At 54.3% G+C, this 16248-nt stretch overlaps 1 protein-coding gene and 2 long non-coding RNA genes across 6 annotated transcripts in view; 1 reads left to right on the forward strand and 2 right to left on the reverse strand.

Moving 5' to 3' along the window:
- The window catches only part of LOC118380687 (serine/threonine-protein phosphatase 6 regulatory ankyrin repeat subunit A-like), a 71217-nt gene that overhangs the window by 29257 nt on the left and 25712 nt on the right, over positions 1-16248 (reverse strand). For 2 of the 3 annotated variants that reach the window (XM_052472375.1, XM_052472374.1), the window contains exons 2-7: positions 14715-14798; positions 12639-12717; positions 7213-7283; positions 6752-6952; positions 6582-6669; positions 6100-6242 (exon numbers count right to left, since the gene is read on the reverse strand). In XM_052472375.1, the coding sequence (XP_052328335.1) occupies positions 6100-6242; positions 6582-6669; positions 6752-6952; positions 7213-7283; positions 12639-12717; positions 14715-14798 (666 nt within the window). The remainder of the gene's footprint in view (positions 1-6099; positions 6243-6581; positions 6670-6751; positions 6953-7212; positions 7284-12638; positions 12718-14714; positions 14799-16248) is intronic. The other variant, XM_052472376.1, reaches the window with a different exon arrangement.
- On the reverse strand, positions 4524-5839 carry LOC127909911 (uncharacterized). Its single transcript, XR_008072911.1, has 4 exons — positions 5767-5839; positions 5545-5655; positions 5176-5397; positions 4524-4624 (listed from the first exon to the last, which is right to left on the reverse strand). It is a non-coding gene; the product is annotated as an uncharacterized LOC127909911 (long non-coding RNA).
- Positions 4580-5950, forward strand: LOC127909910 (uncharacterized). Of its 2 annotated transcripts, XR_008072909.1 has the most exons (6): positions 4580-4713; positions 4860-4896; positions 4970-5043; positions 5080-5375; positions 5412-5522; positions 5819-5950. It is a non-coding gene; the product is annotated as an uncharacterized LOC127909910 (long non-coding RNA). The 2 variants fall into 2 exon arrangements; XR_008072910.1 differs by lacking the exons at positions 4860-4896; positions 4970-5043 and having other exon boundaries at positions 4601-4713.

The following is a 16248-nucleotide window of genomic DNA, read 5'->3' on the forward strand; positions in this document are numbered from 1 at the left end:
AGGGAGCGAGGGCAGAGGGAGAGAGCGAGGGCAGAGGGAGAGAGCGAGGGCAGAGGGAGAGAGCGAGGGCGGAGGGAGAGAGCGAGGGCGGAGGGAGAGAGCGAGGGCGGAGGGAGAGAGGGCGAGGGCGGGGGGAGGGAGAGAGCGAGGGCGGAGGGAGGGAGCGAGCGAGGGCGGAGGGAGGGAGGGAGGGCGGAGGGAGGGCGAGCGAGGGCGGAGGGAGGAGCGAGGGCGGAGGGAGGGAGCGAGGGCGGAGGGAGGGAGCGAGGGCGGAGGGAGGGAGCGAGGGCGGAGGGAGGGAGCGAGGCGGAGGGAGGGCGGAGAGCGAGGGTGGAGAGCGGAGGGGCGGAGAGCGAGGGGCGGAGAGAGCGGAGGGAGGGAGAGAGAGAGCGAGGGCGGAGGGAGGGAGAGAGAGAGCGAGGGCGGAGGGAGGGAGAGAGAGAGCGAGGGCGGAGGGAGGGAGAGAGAGAGCGAGGGGCGGAGGGAGGGAGAGAGCGAGCGAGGGCGGAGGGAGGGAGGGAGAGAGCGAGGGCGGAGGGAGGGAGGGAGAGAGCGAGCGAGGGCGGAGGGAGGGGAGGGAGAGAGCGAGCGAGGGCGGAGGGAGGGAGGGAGAGAGCGAGCGAGGGCGGAGGGAGGGAGGGAGAGAGCGAGCGAGGGCGGAGGGAGGGAGCGAGCGAGCGAGCGAGCGGAGGGAGGGAGAGAGCGAGCGAGCGCGGAGGGAGGGAGGGAGAGAGCGAGCGCGGAGGGAGGGAGAGAGAGAGCGAGCGAGCGCGGAGGGAGGGAGAGAGCGAGCGAGGGCGGAGGGAGGGAGAGAGGGAGCGAGGGCGGAGGGAGGGAGGGAGGGAGGGCGGAGGGAGGGAGGGAGGGAGCGAGGGCAGAGGGAGAGAGCGAGGGCAGAGGAGAGAGCGAGGGCGGAGGGAGCGAGCGAGGGCGGAGGGAGGGAGCGAGGGTGGAGAGCGAGGGCGGAGAGCGAGGGCGGAGAGCGGAGGGAGAGAGAGAGCGAGGGCGGAGGGAGGGAGAGAGAGAGCGAGGGCGGGAGAGCGAGAGCGAGGGCGGAGAGAGCGGAGAGAGAGAGCGAGGCGGAGGGAGAGAGAGAGCGAGGGCGGAGGGAGGGAGAGAGCGAGGGCGGAGGGAGGGAGAGAGCGAGGGCGGAGGGAGGGAGAGAGCGAGGGCGGAGGGAGGGAGAGAGCGAGGGCGGAGGGAGGGAGAGAGCGAGGGCGGAGGGGAGGGAGGGAGCGAGGGCGGAGGGAGGGAGGGAGCGAGGGCGGAGGGAGCGGAGAGAGAGAGCGAGGGGCGGAGGGAGAGAGAGAGCGAGGGCGGAGGGAGGGAGAGAGCGAGGGCGGAGGGAGGGAGAGAGCGAGGGCGGAGGGAGGGAGAGAGCGAGGGCGGAGGGAGGGAGCGAGCGAGGGCGGAGGGAGGGAGCGAGCGAGGGCGGAGGGAGGGAGCGAGCGAGGGCGGAGGGAGGGAGCGAGGGCGGAGGGAGGGAGCGAGGGCGGAGGGAGGGAGCGAGGGCGGAGGGAGGGAGCGAGGGCGGAGGCGGAGGGAGGGAGCGAGGGCGGAGGGAGAGAGCGAGGGTGGGAGGAGGGCGGAGAGCGAGGGCGGAGAGCGGAGGGGAGAGAGAGCGAGGGCGGAGGGAGGAGAGAGAGAGCGAGGGGCGGAGGGAGGGAGAGAGAGAGCGAGGGCGGAGGGAGGGAGAGAGCGAGCGAGGGCGGAGGGAGGGAGGAGAGAGCGAGGGCGGAGGGAGGGAGGGAGAGAGCGAGCGAGGGCGGAGGGAGGGAGGGAGAGAGCGAGCGAGGGCGGAGGGAGGGAGGGAGAGAGCGAGCGAGGGCGGAGGGAGGGAGGGAGAGAGCGAGCGAGGGCGGAGGGAGGGAGGAGAGAGGAGCGAGCGGAGGGAGGGAGGGAGAGGAGGCGGAGGGAGGGAGCGAGGGCGGAGGGAGGGAGGGAGAGAGCGAGCGAGCGCGGAGGGAGGAGGGAGAGAGCGAGCGCGGAGGGAGGGAGAGAGAGAGCGAGCGAGGAGGGAGGGAGGGAGAGAGCGAGCGAGGGCGGAGGGAGGGAGAGAGGGAGCGAGGGCGGAGGGAGGGAGGGAGGGAGCGAGGGCGGAGGGAGGGAGGGAGGGAGGAGCGGAGGGAGGGAGGGAGGGAGGAGGGAGGGAGGGGAGGGAGGGAGCGAGGGAGGGAGGGAGGGGGAGCGAGGGCGGAGGGAGGGAGGGAGGGAGCGAGGGCGGAGGGAGGGAGGGAGGGAGCGAGGGCGGAGGGAGGGAGGGAGGGAGCGAGGGCGGAGGGAGGGAGGGAGGGGAGCGAGGGCGGAGGGAGGGAGGGAGGGAGCGAGGGCGGAGGGAGGGAGGGAGGGAGCGAGGGCGGAGGGAGGGAGGGAGGGAGCGAGGGCGGAGGGAGGGAGGGAGGGAGCGAGGGCGGAGGGAGGGAGGGAGGGAGCGAGGGCGGAGGGAGGGAGGGAGGGAGCGAGGGCGGAGGGAGGGAGGGAGAGGGGCGGAGGGAGGGAGGGAGGGAGCGAGGGCGGAGGGAGGGAGGGAGGGAGCGAGGCGGAGGGAGGGAGGGAGGGAGCGAGGGCGGAGGGAGGGAGGGAGCGAGGGCGGAGGGAGGGAGCGAGGGCGGAGGGAGGGAACGAGGGCGGAGGGAGGGAGCGAGGGCGGAGGGAGGGAGCGAGGGCGGAGGGAGGGCGGAGGGAGGGAGCGAGGGCAGAGGGAGAGAGCGAGGGCAGAGGGAGAGAGCGAGGGCAGAGGGAGAGAGCGAGGGCGGAGGGGAGAGCGAGGGCGGAGGGAGAGAGCGAGGGCGGAGGGAGAGAGCGAGGGCGGAGGGAGAGAGCGAGGGCGGAGGGAGAGAGCGAGGGCGGAGGGAGGGAGCGAGCGAGCGAGGGCGGAGGGAGGGAGGGAGCGAGGGCGGAGGGAGGGAGCGAGCGAGGGCGGAGGGAGGGAGCGAGGGCGGAGGGAGGGAGCGAGGGCGGAGGGAGGGAGCGAGGGCGGAGGGAGGGAGCGAGGGCGGAGGGAGGGAGCGAGGGCGGAGAGCGAGGGCGGAGGGAGAGAGCGAGGGTGGAGAGCGAGGGCGGAGAGCGAGGGCGGAGAGCGGAGGGAGAGAGAGAGCGAGGGCGGAGGGAGGGAGAGAGAGAGCGAGGCGGAGGGAGGGAGAGAGAGAGCGAGGGCGGAGGGAGGGAGAGAGCGAGCGAGGGCGGAGGGAGGGAGGGAGAGAGCGAGGCGGAGGGAGGAGGGAGAGAGCGAGCGAGGGCGGAGGGAGGGAGGGAGAGAGCGAGCGAGGGCGGAGGGAGGGAGGGAGAGAGCGAGCGAGGGCGGAGGGAGGGAGGGAGAGAGCGAGCGAGGGCGGAGGGAGGGAGGGAGAGAGCGAGCGAGGGCGGAGGGAGGGAGGGAGCGAGCGAGCGAGCGGAGGGAGGGAGAGAGCGAGCGAGCGCGGAGGGAGGGAGGGAGAGAGCGAGCGCGGAGGGAGGGGAGAGAGAGAGCGAGCGAGCGGGAGGGAGGGAGAGAGCGAGCGAGGGCGGAGGGAGGGAGAGAGGGAGCGAGGGCGGAGGGAGGGAGGGAGGGAGCGAGGGCGGAGGGAGGGAGGGAGGGAGCGAGGGCGGAGGGAGGGAGGGAGGGAGCGAGGGCGGAGGGAGGGAGGGAGGGAGCGAGGGGCGGAGGGAGGGAGGGAGGGAGCGAGGGCGGAGGGAGGGAGGGAGGGAGCGAGGCGGAGGGAGGGAGGGAGGGAGCGAGGGCGGAGGGAGGGAGGGAGGGAGCGAGGGCGGAGGGAGGGAGGGAGGGAGCGAGGGCGGAGGGAGGGAGGGAGGGAGCGAGGCGGAGGGAGGGAGGGAGGGAGCGAGGGCGGAGGGAGGGAGGGAGGAGCGAGGGCGGAGGGAGGGAGGGAGGGAGCGAGGGCGGAGGGAGGGAGGGAGGGAGCGAGGGCGGAGGGAGGGAGGGAGGGAGCGAGGGCGGAGGGAGGGAGGGAGGGAGCGAGGGGCGGAGGGAGGGAGGGAGGGAGCGAGGGCGGAGGGAGGGGAGGGAGGGAGGGAGCGAGGCGGAGGGAGGGAGGGAGGGAGCGAGGGCGGAGGGAGGGAGGGAGCGAGGGCGGAGGGAGGGAGGGAGCGAGGGCGGAGGGAGGGAGGGAGCGAGGGCGGAGGGAGGGAGGGCGGAGGGAGGGCGGAGGGCGGAGGGGGAGCGAGGGCGGAGGGAGGGAGCGAGGGCGGAGGGAGGGAGCGAGGGCGGAGGGAGGGAGCGAGGGCGGAGGGAGAGAGCGAGGGCGGAGGGAGAGAGCGAGGGCGGAGGGAGAGAGCGAGGGCGGAGGGAGAGAGCGAGGGCGGAGGGAGAGAGCGAGGGCGGAGGGAGAGAGCGAGGGCGGAGGGAGAGAGCGAGGGCGGAGGGAGAGAGCGAGGGCGGAGGGAGAGGGAGAGAGAGAGAAACAGTTAGTTTGTGTATCTCAATAGACTTCTTTCTTTGCTATTAGGAGAGGATGAAATCGAATGATGTGCGTGTACCTGTACCCCCAGCAGGTATTGAATGATGTGTGTGTACCTGTACCCCCAGCAGGTATTGAATGATGTGTGTGTACCTGTACCCCCAGCAGGTATTGAATGATGTGCGTGTACCTGTACCCCCAGCAGGTATTGAATGATGTGCGTGTACCTGTACCCCCAGCAGGTATTGAATGATGTGTGTGTACCTGTACCCCCAGCAGGTATTGAATGATGTGTGTGTACCTGTACCCCCAGCAGGTATTGAATGATGTGTGTGTACCTGTATCCCCAGCAGGTATTGAATGATGTGTGTGTACCTGTATCCCCAGCAGGTATTGAATGATATGCGTGTACCTGTACCCCAGCAGGTATTGAATGATGTGTGTGTACCTGTACCCCAGCAGGTATTGAATGATGTGTGTGTACCTGTACCCCCAGCAGGTATTGAATGATGTGTGTGTACCTGTACCCCAGCAGGTATTGAATGATGTGTGTGTACCTGTATCCCCAGCAGGTATTGAATGATATGCGTGTACCTGTACCCCCAGCAGGTATTGAATGATGTGTGTGTACCTGTATCCCCAGCAGGTATTGAATGATATGTGTGTACCTGTACCCCAGCAGGTATTGAATGATGTGTGTGTACCTGTACCCCCAGCAGGTATTGAATGATGTGTGTGTACCTGTATCCCCAGCAGGTATTGAATGATGTGTGTGTACCTGTATCCCCAGCAGGTATTGAATGATGTGTGTGTACCTGTACCCCCAGCAGGTATTGAATGATGTGTGTGTACCTGTACCCCCAGCAGGTATTGAATGATGTGTGTGTACCTGTACCCCCAGCAGGTATTGAATGATGTGTGTGTACCTGTACCCCCAGCAGGTATTGAATGATGTGTGTGTACCTGTACCCCCAGCAGGTATTGAATGATGTGTGTGTACCTGTACCCCAGCAGGTATTGAATGATGTGTGTGTACCTGTACCCCCAGCAGGTATTGAATGATGTGTGTGTACCTGTACCCCCAGCAGGTATTGAATGATGTGTGTGTACCTGTACCCCCAGCAGGTATTGAATGATGTGCGTGTACCTGTACCCCCAGCAGGTATTGAATGATGTGTGTGTACCTGTACCCCCAGCAGGTATTGAATGATGTGTGTGTACCTGTACCCCCAGCAGGTATTGAATGATGTGTGTGTACCTGTACCCCCAGCAGGTATTGAATGATGTGTGTGTACCTGTACCCCCAGCAGGTATTGAATGATGTGTGTGTACCTGTACCCCCAGCAGGTATTGAATGATGTGCGTGTACCTGTACCCCCAGCAGGTATTGAATGATGTGTGTGTACCTGTATCCCCAGCAGGTATTGAATGATGTGTGTGTACCTGTACCCCCAGCAGGTATTGAATGATGTGTGTGTACCTGTACCCCCAGCAGGTATTGAATGATGTGTGTGTACCTGTACCCCCAGCAGGTATTGAATGATGTGTGTGTACCTGTACCCCCAGCAGGTATTGAATGATGTGTGTGTACCTGTACCCCCAGCAGGTATTGAATGATGTGTGTGTACCTGTACCCCCAGCAGGTATTGAATGATGTGTGTGTACCTGTACCCCCAGCAGGTATTGAATGATGTGTGTGTACCTGTACCCCCAGCCCCAGCAGGTATTGGACAGTGGTAGTCATCCCACTAGAGGCAGCGGCGTGTAGAGGAGTATAAGAGTTCTTATCTTTACAGTCCATCTCTGCTCCACTAGACACCAACAACCTCACCACCTCCATATGACCTGGAGGGAGGGAGATGTAGAGAGAGAGATGTAGAGAGAGAGGAAGGGAGGAGGAAATGGAGGGAGAGAGGGAAGAAAGAGAGCGGGTAAGAGTACATTTTGTTAGCATACCATTTCATACCATTTTGTTAGCATACCATTTCATACCATTTTGTTAGCATACCATTTTGTTAGCATACCATTTCATACCATTTTGTTAGCATACCATTTCATACCATTTTGTTAGCATACCATTTTGTTTCTAGAAAAAATCTAATCATCAAATCAAAATGTATTGATACAAGCGTTTTGACATTCTAATCCCTCTATAGTGTATAGCTCTGAGTGGGGGTGTCTTACCCATGTAGGCAGCCCAGTGGATGGCTCGCCTGTCTTTCTTATCAAAGGCGTCGATGTTAGCTCCTCTGGAGAGAAGCAGCTTCACCATCTGACACACACACACACACAAGTGAAGTCATACTAGCCTCATGAAATGGCAACTAATACATCTGTGAATGTGTGTGTGTTACCTCCAGGTGTCCGCTGAAGGCAGCATGGTGCAGGGCTGTGCGTCCACCCCGGTCCGACACATTGACGTTGCTAAGCAATGGGACGAGGGCCTCGGCAACGCGGATAGCCTTGTTGTTGGCAGCAACATGGAGGGGAGTCTGCCAGTTCTTATCCCGCGCGTTCACATCAGCACTGTGTTTTATCAACATACACACTGCATCCTATACACACACACGCACACGCGCACGCACGCACGCACGCACGCACGCACACACGCACACACGCACACACGCACACACGCACACGCACGCACACACACACACACGCACGCACGCACGCACGCACGCACACACGCACGCACACACGCACACACGCACACACAGAGAGAGAGAAAATTGACATAATCACTGTCAACAAGACTGATGCAGCATGAGAAAGAGCATTGATGAAGGTGTGTGTGTGGTGTGAGTGAGTCTGTTACCTCGCTGCAGGAGGCAACAGCTCGGTGAAGAGGAGTTAACCACTTATTGTCTTTAGCATTTACTCTGGCTCCTAAAAAACACAGGGAGAGAAAAGGTTAAGGGTTAACTTTCCTCTGACAGAGAGTGGGTGGGGACCCACGAGTTACTAGGGGAAACGCCCATGGTCCTTTGAGAGTCCTATGTGTGTAAGGGGTTAAAATAGACCATTAAATCACGTGATACTGTTCCATCACAACACACACAGAGAAACAACCTCCACATCTCTCTCCCTATCATTTCCTCTCCACGAATGGGTGATGCCAACATTGGCTGCTGTGAACAAATTCTCATTCTAAGTCTTCAATTTAATAGGCTTTTTAGGTATCTTAGTTTTATCAGGTATAACAGGCAGACAGGTATAACAAACAGGCAGACAGGTATAACAAACAGGCAGACAGGTATAACAAACAGGCAGACAGGTATAACAAACAGGCAGACAGGTATAACAAACAAAAAGACTGGATCATTATCCAAATGCTCTCTAGTAAACTTCAGACGGACCTGGACATGTACTGGCTTAAGCAGGGGGACACGTCTGGCACTGCAGGATCTGAGTGCCTGCGTACTGGCGGCGTACTGTGTTACTGATGGTAGGCTTTGTTACTTTGGTCCCAGCTCTCTGCAGGTCGTTCACTAGGTCCCCCCGTGTGGTTCTGGGATTTTTGCTCACTGTTCTTGTGATCATTTTGACCCCACGGGGTGAGATCTTGCGTGGAGCCCCAGATCGAGGGAGATTATCAGTGGTCTTGTATGTCTTCCATTTCCTAATAATTGCTCCCACAGTTGATTTCTTCAAACCAAGCTGCTTACCTATTGCAGATTCAGTCTTCCCAACCTGGTGCAGGTCTACAATCATTTTAAAAATCCTACAATGTGATTTTCTGGATTTTTTTTCTCATTTTGTCTGTCATAGTTGAAGTGTACCTATGATGAAAATTACAGGCCTCTCATCTTTTTAAGTGGGAGAACTTGCACAATTGGTGGCTGACTAAATACTTTTTTGCCCCACTGTATAACAGGCAGACAGGTACAGTATAACAGGTACAGTATAACATGCAGACAGGTACAGTATAACAGGTACAGTATAACAGGCAGGCAGGTACAGTATAACAGGTACAGTATAACAGGCAGGCAGGTACAGTATCACAGGCAGACAGAAACCTGCTCCTCTTATTCTCTGTCCCCAACGCTCTAGGCGACCAGTTTTCATAGCCTTTAGCCGCACCCTCATACTACTCCTTCTCTGTTCCGCGGGTGATGTGGAGGTAAACCCAGGCCCTGCATGTCCCCAGGCACCCTCATTTGTTGACTTCTGTGATCGAAAAAGCCTTGGTTTCATGCATGTCAACATCAGAAGCCTCCTCCCTAAGTTTGTTTTACTCACTGCTTTAGCACACTCTGCTAACCCTGATGTCCTTGCTGTGTCTGAATCCTAGCCCAGGAAGGCCACCAAAAATTCAGAGATTTCCATACCCAACTATAACATCTTCCGTCAAGATAGAACTGCCAAAGGGGGAGGAGTTGCAGTCTACTGCAGAGATAGCCTGCAAAGTAATGTCATACTTTCCAGGTCCATACCCAAACAGTTCGAACGACTAATTTTGAAAATTACTCTCTCCAGAAATAAGTCTCTCACTGTTGCCGCCTGCTACCGACCCCCTCAGCTCCCAGCTGTGCCCTGGACACCATTTGTGAATTGATCGCCCCCATCTAGCTTCAGAGTTTGTTCTGTTAGGTGACCTAAACTGGGATATGCTTAACACCCCGGCAGTCCTACAATCTAAGCTAGATGCCCTCAATCTCACACAAATCATCAAGGAACCCACCAGGTACAACCCTAACTCTGTAAACAAGGGCACCCTCATAGACGTCATCCTGACCAACTGGCCCTCCAAATACACCTCCGCTGTCTTCAACCAGGATCTCAGCGATCACTGCCTCATTGCCTGTATCCGCTACGGAGCCGCAGTCAAACGACCACCCTCATCACTGTCAAACGCTCCCTAAAACACTTCTGTGAGCAGGCCTTCCTAATCGACCTGGCCCGGGTATCCTGGAAGGACATTGACCTCATCCCGTCAGTTGAGGATGCCTGGTCATTCTTTAAAAGTAACTTCCTCTCCATTTTAGATAAGCATGCTCCGTTCAAAAAATGCAGAACTTAGAACAGATACAGCCCTTGGTTCACTCCAGACCTGACTGCCCTCGACCAGCACAAAAACATCCTGTGGCGGACTGCAATAGCATCAAATAGTCCCCGTGATATGCAACTGTTCAGGGAAGTCAGGAACCAATACATGCAGTCAGTCAGGAAAGCAAAGGCCAGCTTCTTCAGGCAGAAGTTTGCATCCTGTAGCTCCAACTCCAAAAAGTTCTGGGACACTGTGAAGTCCATGGAGAACAAGAGCACCTCCTCCCAGCTGCCCACTGCACTGAGGCTAGGTAACACGGTCACCACCGATAAATCCATGATTATCGAAAACTTCAATAAGCATTTCTCAACGGCTGGCCATGCCTTCCGCCTGGCTACTCCAACCTCGGCCAACAGCTCCGCCCCCCTCCCGCAGCTCCTCGCCCAAGCCTCTCCAGGTTCTCCTTTACCCAAATCCAGATAGCAGATGTTCTGAAAGAGCTCCAAAACCTGGACCCGTACAAATCAGCTGGGCTTGACAATCTGGACCCTCTATTTCTGAAACTATCCGCCGCCATTGTCGCAACATTGAACAACATTACCAGCCTGTTCAACCTCTCTTTCATATCGTTCGAAGATCCCCTAGGATTGAAAGCTGCCGCAGTCATCCCCTCTTCAAAGGGGAGACACCCTGGACCCAAACTGTTACAGACCTATATCCATCCTGCCCTGCCTATCTAAGGTCTTCGAAAGCCAAGTCAACAAACAGGTCACTGACCATCTCGAATCCCACCGTACCTTCTCCGCTGTGCAATCTGGTTTCCGAGCCGGTCACGGGTGCACCTCAGCCACACTCAAGGTACTAAACGATATCATAACCACCATCGAAAAAAGACAGTACTGTGCAGCCATCTTCATCGACCTTGCCAAGGCCTTCGACTCTGTCAATCACCATATTCTTATCGACAGACTCAGTAGCCTCGGTTTTTCGGATGACTGCCTTGCCTGGTTCACCAATTACTTTGCAGACAGAGTTCAGTGTGTCAAATCGGAGGGCATGCTGTCCGGTCCTCTGGCAGTCTCTATGGGGTGCCACAGGGTTCAATTCTCGGGCCGACTCTTTTCTCTGTATATATCAATGATGTTGCTCTTGCTACGGGCGATTCCCTGATCCACCTCTACGCAGACGACACCATTCTATATACTTTCGGCCCGTCATTGGACACTGTGCTATCTAACCTCCAAACGAGCTTCAATGCCATACAACACTCCTTCCGTGGCCTCCAACTGCTCTTAAACGCTCGTAAAACCAAATGCATGCTTTTCAACCGATTGCTGCCTGCACCCGCATGCCCGACTAGCATCACCACCCTGGATGGTTCCGACCTTGAATATGTGGACATCTATAAGTACCTAGGTGTCTGGCTAGACTGCAAACTCTCCTTCCAGACTCATATCAAACATCTCCAATCGAAAATCAAATCAAGAGTCGGCTTTCTATTCCGCAACAAAGCCTCCTTCACTCACGTCGCCAAGCTTACCCTAGTAAAACTGACTATCCTACCGATCCTCGACTTCGGCGATGTCATCTACAAAATGGCTTCCAACACTCTACTCAGCAAACTGGATGCAGTCTATCACAGTGCCATCCGTTTTGTCACTAAAGCACCTTATACCACCACCACTGCGACTTGTATGCTCTAAAATTGTAATTATTCGCCTACCTCATGCCTTTTGCACACATTGTATATAGACTCCCCCTTTTTTTCTACTGTGTTATTGACTTGTTAATTGTTTACTCCATGTGTAACTCTGTGTTGTCTGTTCACACTGCTATGCTTTATCTTGGCCAGGTCGCAGTTGCAAATGAGAACTTGTTCTCAACTAGCCTACCTGGTTAAATAAAGGTGAAAAAAAAGTACAGTATAACAGGCAGACAGGTACAGTATAACAGGCAGACAGGTACAGTATAACAGGCAGACAGGTACGGTATAACAGGCAGACAGGTACAGTTATAACAGGCAGACAGGTACGGTATAACAGGCAGACAGGTACAGTTATAACAGGCAGACAGGTACAGTATAACAGGCAGACAGGTATAACAGGCAGACAGGTACAGTATAACATGCAGACAGGTACAGTATAACAGGTACAGTATAACAGGCAGACAGGTATAACAGGTACACTATAACAGGCAGACAGGTACAGTATAACAGGCAGACAGGTATAACAGGCAGACAGGTACAGTATAACATGCAGACAGGTACAGTATAACAGGTACAGTATAACAGGCAGACAGGTATAACAGGTACAGTATAACAGGCAGACAGGTACAGTATAACAGGCAGACAGGTACAGTATAACAGGCAGACAGGTACAGTATAACAGGTACAGTATAACAGGCAGACAGGTATAACAGGCAGACAGGTACACTAACAGGTACAGTCTAAAAGGCAGACAGGTACAGTATAACAGGCAGACAGGTACAGTATAACAGGCAGACAGGTACAGTATAACAGGTACAGTATAACAGGCAGACAGGTACAGTATAACAGGTACAGTATAACAGGCAGACAGTTACAGTATAACAGGCAGACAGGTACAGTATAACAGGCAGACAGTTACAGGTATAACAGGCAGACAGTGTAACAGGCAGACAGTTACAGTATAACAGGTACAGTATAACAGGCAGACAGTTACAGTATAACAGGCAGACAGTTACAGTATAAAAGGTACAGTATAACAGGTACAGTATAACAGGCAGACAGTTACAGGTATAACAGGCAGACAGGTACAGGTATAACAGGCAGACAGTGTAACAGGCAGACAGTTACAGTATAACAGGTACAGTATAACAGGCAGACAGGTACAGGTATAACAGGCAGACAGTTACAGTATAACAGGCATACAGTATAACAGGCAGACAGTTACAGTATAACAGGCAGACAGTTACAGTATAACAGGCAGACAGTTACAGTATAACAGGCAGACAGGTACAGGTATAACAGGCAGACAGGTACAGGTATAACAGGCAGACAGGTACAGGTATAACAGGCAGACAGGTATAACAGGCAGACAGGTATAACAGGCAGACAGGTACAGTGTAACAGGCAGACAGGTACAGTGTAACAGGCAGACAGGTACAGTATAACAGGTACAGTATAACAGGCAGACAGGTACAGTATAACAGGCAGACAGGTACAGTATAACAGGCAGACAGGTACAGTATAACAGGCAGACAGGTAAGATGTGTACCTGAGAGGATGAGGAGTTCGATGATGTCAGCGTCTCCTAGGTAGGCTGCAGCGTGGAGCGGGGTCCTTTTCTCACTGTCCTGGTAGAGACAAGAGCAGAAAGAAATGTCACACACACAACTTTTATGTTCATTTTAGAAGGGAGGTACAGTATGTAAAAAATCTAATTTCAAACTAGCTTCAATGTTCATAATAAACTTGAACACACACACACACAGCTTCTCACTATGCTGCCAGTAGACAAGAGGGAGCACAACTATGTCCCACACAACAGCGCAGCCAGCCAAGTGGATGACTTGACTTCCCCGCTCTCCCTGTTCCCCTCTCTCCCAGTTCCCCCTCTCCCCCCCCCCCCCCCCCCTCTCTCCCCGTTCCCCTCTCTCTCTCTCCCCGTTCCCCTCTCTCTCTCTCCCCGTTCCCCTCTCTCCTCATTTTCAGGAGTCTGGTAGACACTGCAGGACAGCTGGGAGGGGGTCAACTACTACTGTACTTGGCAGGGATCTCACTAGAAGCCAGACTAATGACAGCATCACTCCTCCACTCCTCTTACCCAAAATCTTTGGGCTGCTTTCCCAGACACAGATTAAGCCTAGTCCTGGACAAAAACATCTAGCTCAATGGACTCTCCATTGACATTTCTTTATTATCCAGGACAAGGTTTAATTGGTAAAATGGGAAACCGCCCAACGATGTCACAATCAACTGTTTAAGAGAGCATCTTCATTTTCACCTGCAATTAACTCAGAAAGGAAAGGTTGACAAGTGTGTTAGATTGTTGTGGTCTCTCGAGCTGTGACCAATCATTGGTCAGTGTGTGTAGTTTTGGCCAGTCTTCTGTCAGCCTACCAGGGAGCAAGGTAATAAAGACAGGATGACAGGATGATGGAGGGATTTCTCTCCTCCCTCTGCTCTCCCTGGGGGGTGGCCTATCGACCAGTGGTCCTGTGTGTGTGTGTGTGTGTCTCGCTGGTGTAAGAGTGACCGATGTGACTACAAGAGTACCTCTGTCGCTCTCCCTCCTCATTTCTGTTATGAGGATGTTTTCCCGTCTGTCTGACCATACAAAGCAGGTCCTCTCTGTAGAACTAACTAACCACGCTAGTCAATCTGGATGGATGGAACAATCAATTCCAGCTCTCACTCCCTCCCTTCCATGCCCTCCACCTCGTTCTCCGCATCTCTATCCCTTGCCATTCCTCTCTCTAACCCCTCCAGTCTAACTCCCTCCCTCTCTCTTTCTCTGCTTCCCTCCATCTCTTGTTCTCTCCATGCAGCAGAGGGCAATCAGGGGAGTAACGTAGGTCGTAAACAAAGTCACATGTCGGAGAGGGAGGCTTGTAATAGGTCAGACTGAAAACTGCTGACTAAAACAGACCAAAATGTCTCTGATGACCCCAGCAATATAGAGACGGGGGGGGGTAGATAAAGAGGGGGTGGGGAGAGAGAGAAAAGACGTCAGGGAGAGAGGGAGAGAATGAGGGCGGGGGTGAGAGGGAGGGATGACGGGGGAGTGAGAGGGAAAGAGAGAGGGCTGAACAGAAAGGGAGTTGAAAAGAAGGAACTAACCTACCCTACCTGATTGATTGATTGGCTGAAAGACTCTGGCCTCTCAACATTGATTTAGTAAGAGACCGAGAGTACAGACACATTGGCTAATCCTCAATTTTCAAAAAAAGTCTGTCCACTCTTCCTGTCCTTCAATGCACTGACCTGAAACAACTGACCAGGAAAGCCAGCCTAATGATGAGAACTGACCAGGAAAGCCAGCCTAATGATGAGAACTGACCAGGAAAGCCAGCCTAATGATGAGAACTGACCAGGAAAGCCAGCCTAATGATGAGAACTGACCAGGAAAGCCAGCCTAATGATGAGAACTGACCAGGAAAGCCAGCCTAATGATGAGAACTGACCAGGAAAGCCAGCCTAATGATGAGCTTCCACCTGTCAAGTCTTTGACAATCATTGCAGATGAAGGGTGAAGAGGAGATGAGGAGAGGATGGATTTGCAAGCAATTTAGAGCAAGAGATGCTTATGGACTGACTGACTCCTGTCTGTGCGTGTGTACAGTAATGTTACCTGTACGTTTACATCCTCCTTCTTGAATATGAGGGAGCGGACTTCATTAGGGTCCACACTGAAGATGGCTTTCAGCAGAGAGGGCTGTATGGGAGGACACAGAGAGAACTATCAGTCACTGTGTGTGTGTAAAAATAAATATTTATTTTTGATTATTTAGTATTATAGCTACTATTATTATTGTTGTCGCTGTTGTTTTCATAATATTTAGGTCCATCTCTTCACCTTGGCAACATTGACTATCATTCATGCCAATGACAGCAGATTGAATTTGAGTGAGTGAGAGAGAGACAACAAGAGCAAACAATGGAAAGAATAGATAGTGAGAACTGGAGAGAGATGGAAAGGTGCTAGATAATTTTCCTCTGAATGACTTGGCTAGATGACTAACAAGACAGAACCTGTTAACATCCTGCTTGCTAACGTTACTACAGTTTGGTTACATGCTGACAATTACGACAGGGCTTTTTCATCTAAAGGGACCCATGAGCACCAACATCTGAAGGTCATAGGAGCAAAAAGCTAAGAGACTATATTTGAGATATTAAGGCATATAAAACATTTTTCAACCATTTCCCACAGCCATAAGCGTAGGCTTTGATCTCTGGTCAAACAGTGGTTGTTGACATCTACCATGAGAAGAACTAAAAAAAAACATTTTTTTTTAGGCCTCTGGCAACGAATATCAACAATTATATTTACGCTAAACAAAAATATAAACGCAACATGTAAAGTGTTGGTCCCATTTTTTATGAGCCGAAATAAGGGGCGGCAGGGTAGCCTAGTGGTTAGAGCATTGGACGAGTAACCGAAAGGTTGTAAGTTCAAATCCCCGAGCTGATAAGGTACACAAGGTACACAATCTGTCGTTCTGCCCCTGAACAGGCAGTTAACCCACTGTTCCTAGGCCGTCATTGAAAATAAGAATTTGTTCTTAACTGACTTGCCTAGTAAAATAAAGGTCAAATAAAAATAAATAAAAGATCCCAGAAATGTTCCAAACAAAAAGCTTTTTTCTCTCAAATTTGTTTACATACATGTTAATGAGCATTTCTCCTTTTCCAAGATAATCCATCAAGACACTGATTAAACAGCATGATCATTACACCTTGTGCGGGGGACAATAAAAGGCCACTCTAAAATATGTTTGGTCACACAACACAATGCCACAGAGCGTGCAATTGGCATGCTGACTGCAGGAATGTTCACCAGAGCTGTTGCCAAAGAATTTAATGTTAATTTCTCTACCATAAGACGCTTCCGTCGTTTGAGAGAATTTGGCAGTACACCCAACCGGCCTCACAAACACAGACCAGGTGTATGGCATCATGTGGGTGAGCAGTACGTCCAACCGGCCTCACAAACACAGACCAGGTGTATGGCATCATGTGGGCGAGCACAACATTCCACAGGCCACAATCAACAGCCTGATCAACTCAATGTGAAGGAGATATCGCGATGCATGAGGCAAATGCTGGTCACATTAAGGCATCAGTGACCAACCGATGCATATATGTATTCCCAGTCATATAAA

This window comes from Oncorhynchus keta, chromosome 20, assembly GCF_023373465.1.
Source record: "Oncorhynchus keta strain PuntledgeMale-10-30-2019 chromosome 20, Oket_V2, whole genome shotgun sequence".
Classification (NCBI taxonomy): domain Eukaryota; kingdom Metazoa; phylum Chordata; class Actinopteri; order Salmoniformes; family Salmonidae; genus Oncorhynchus; species Oncorhynchus keta.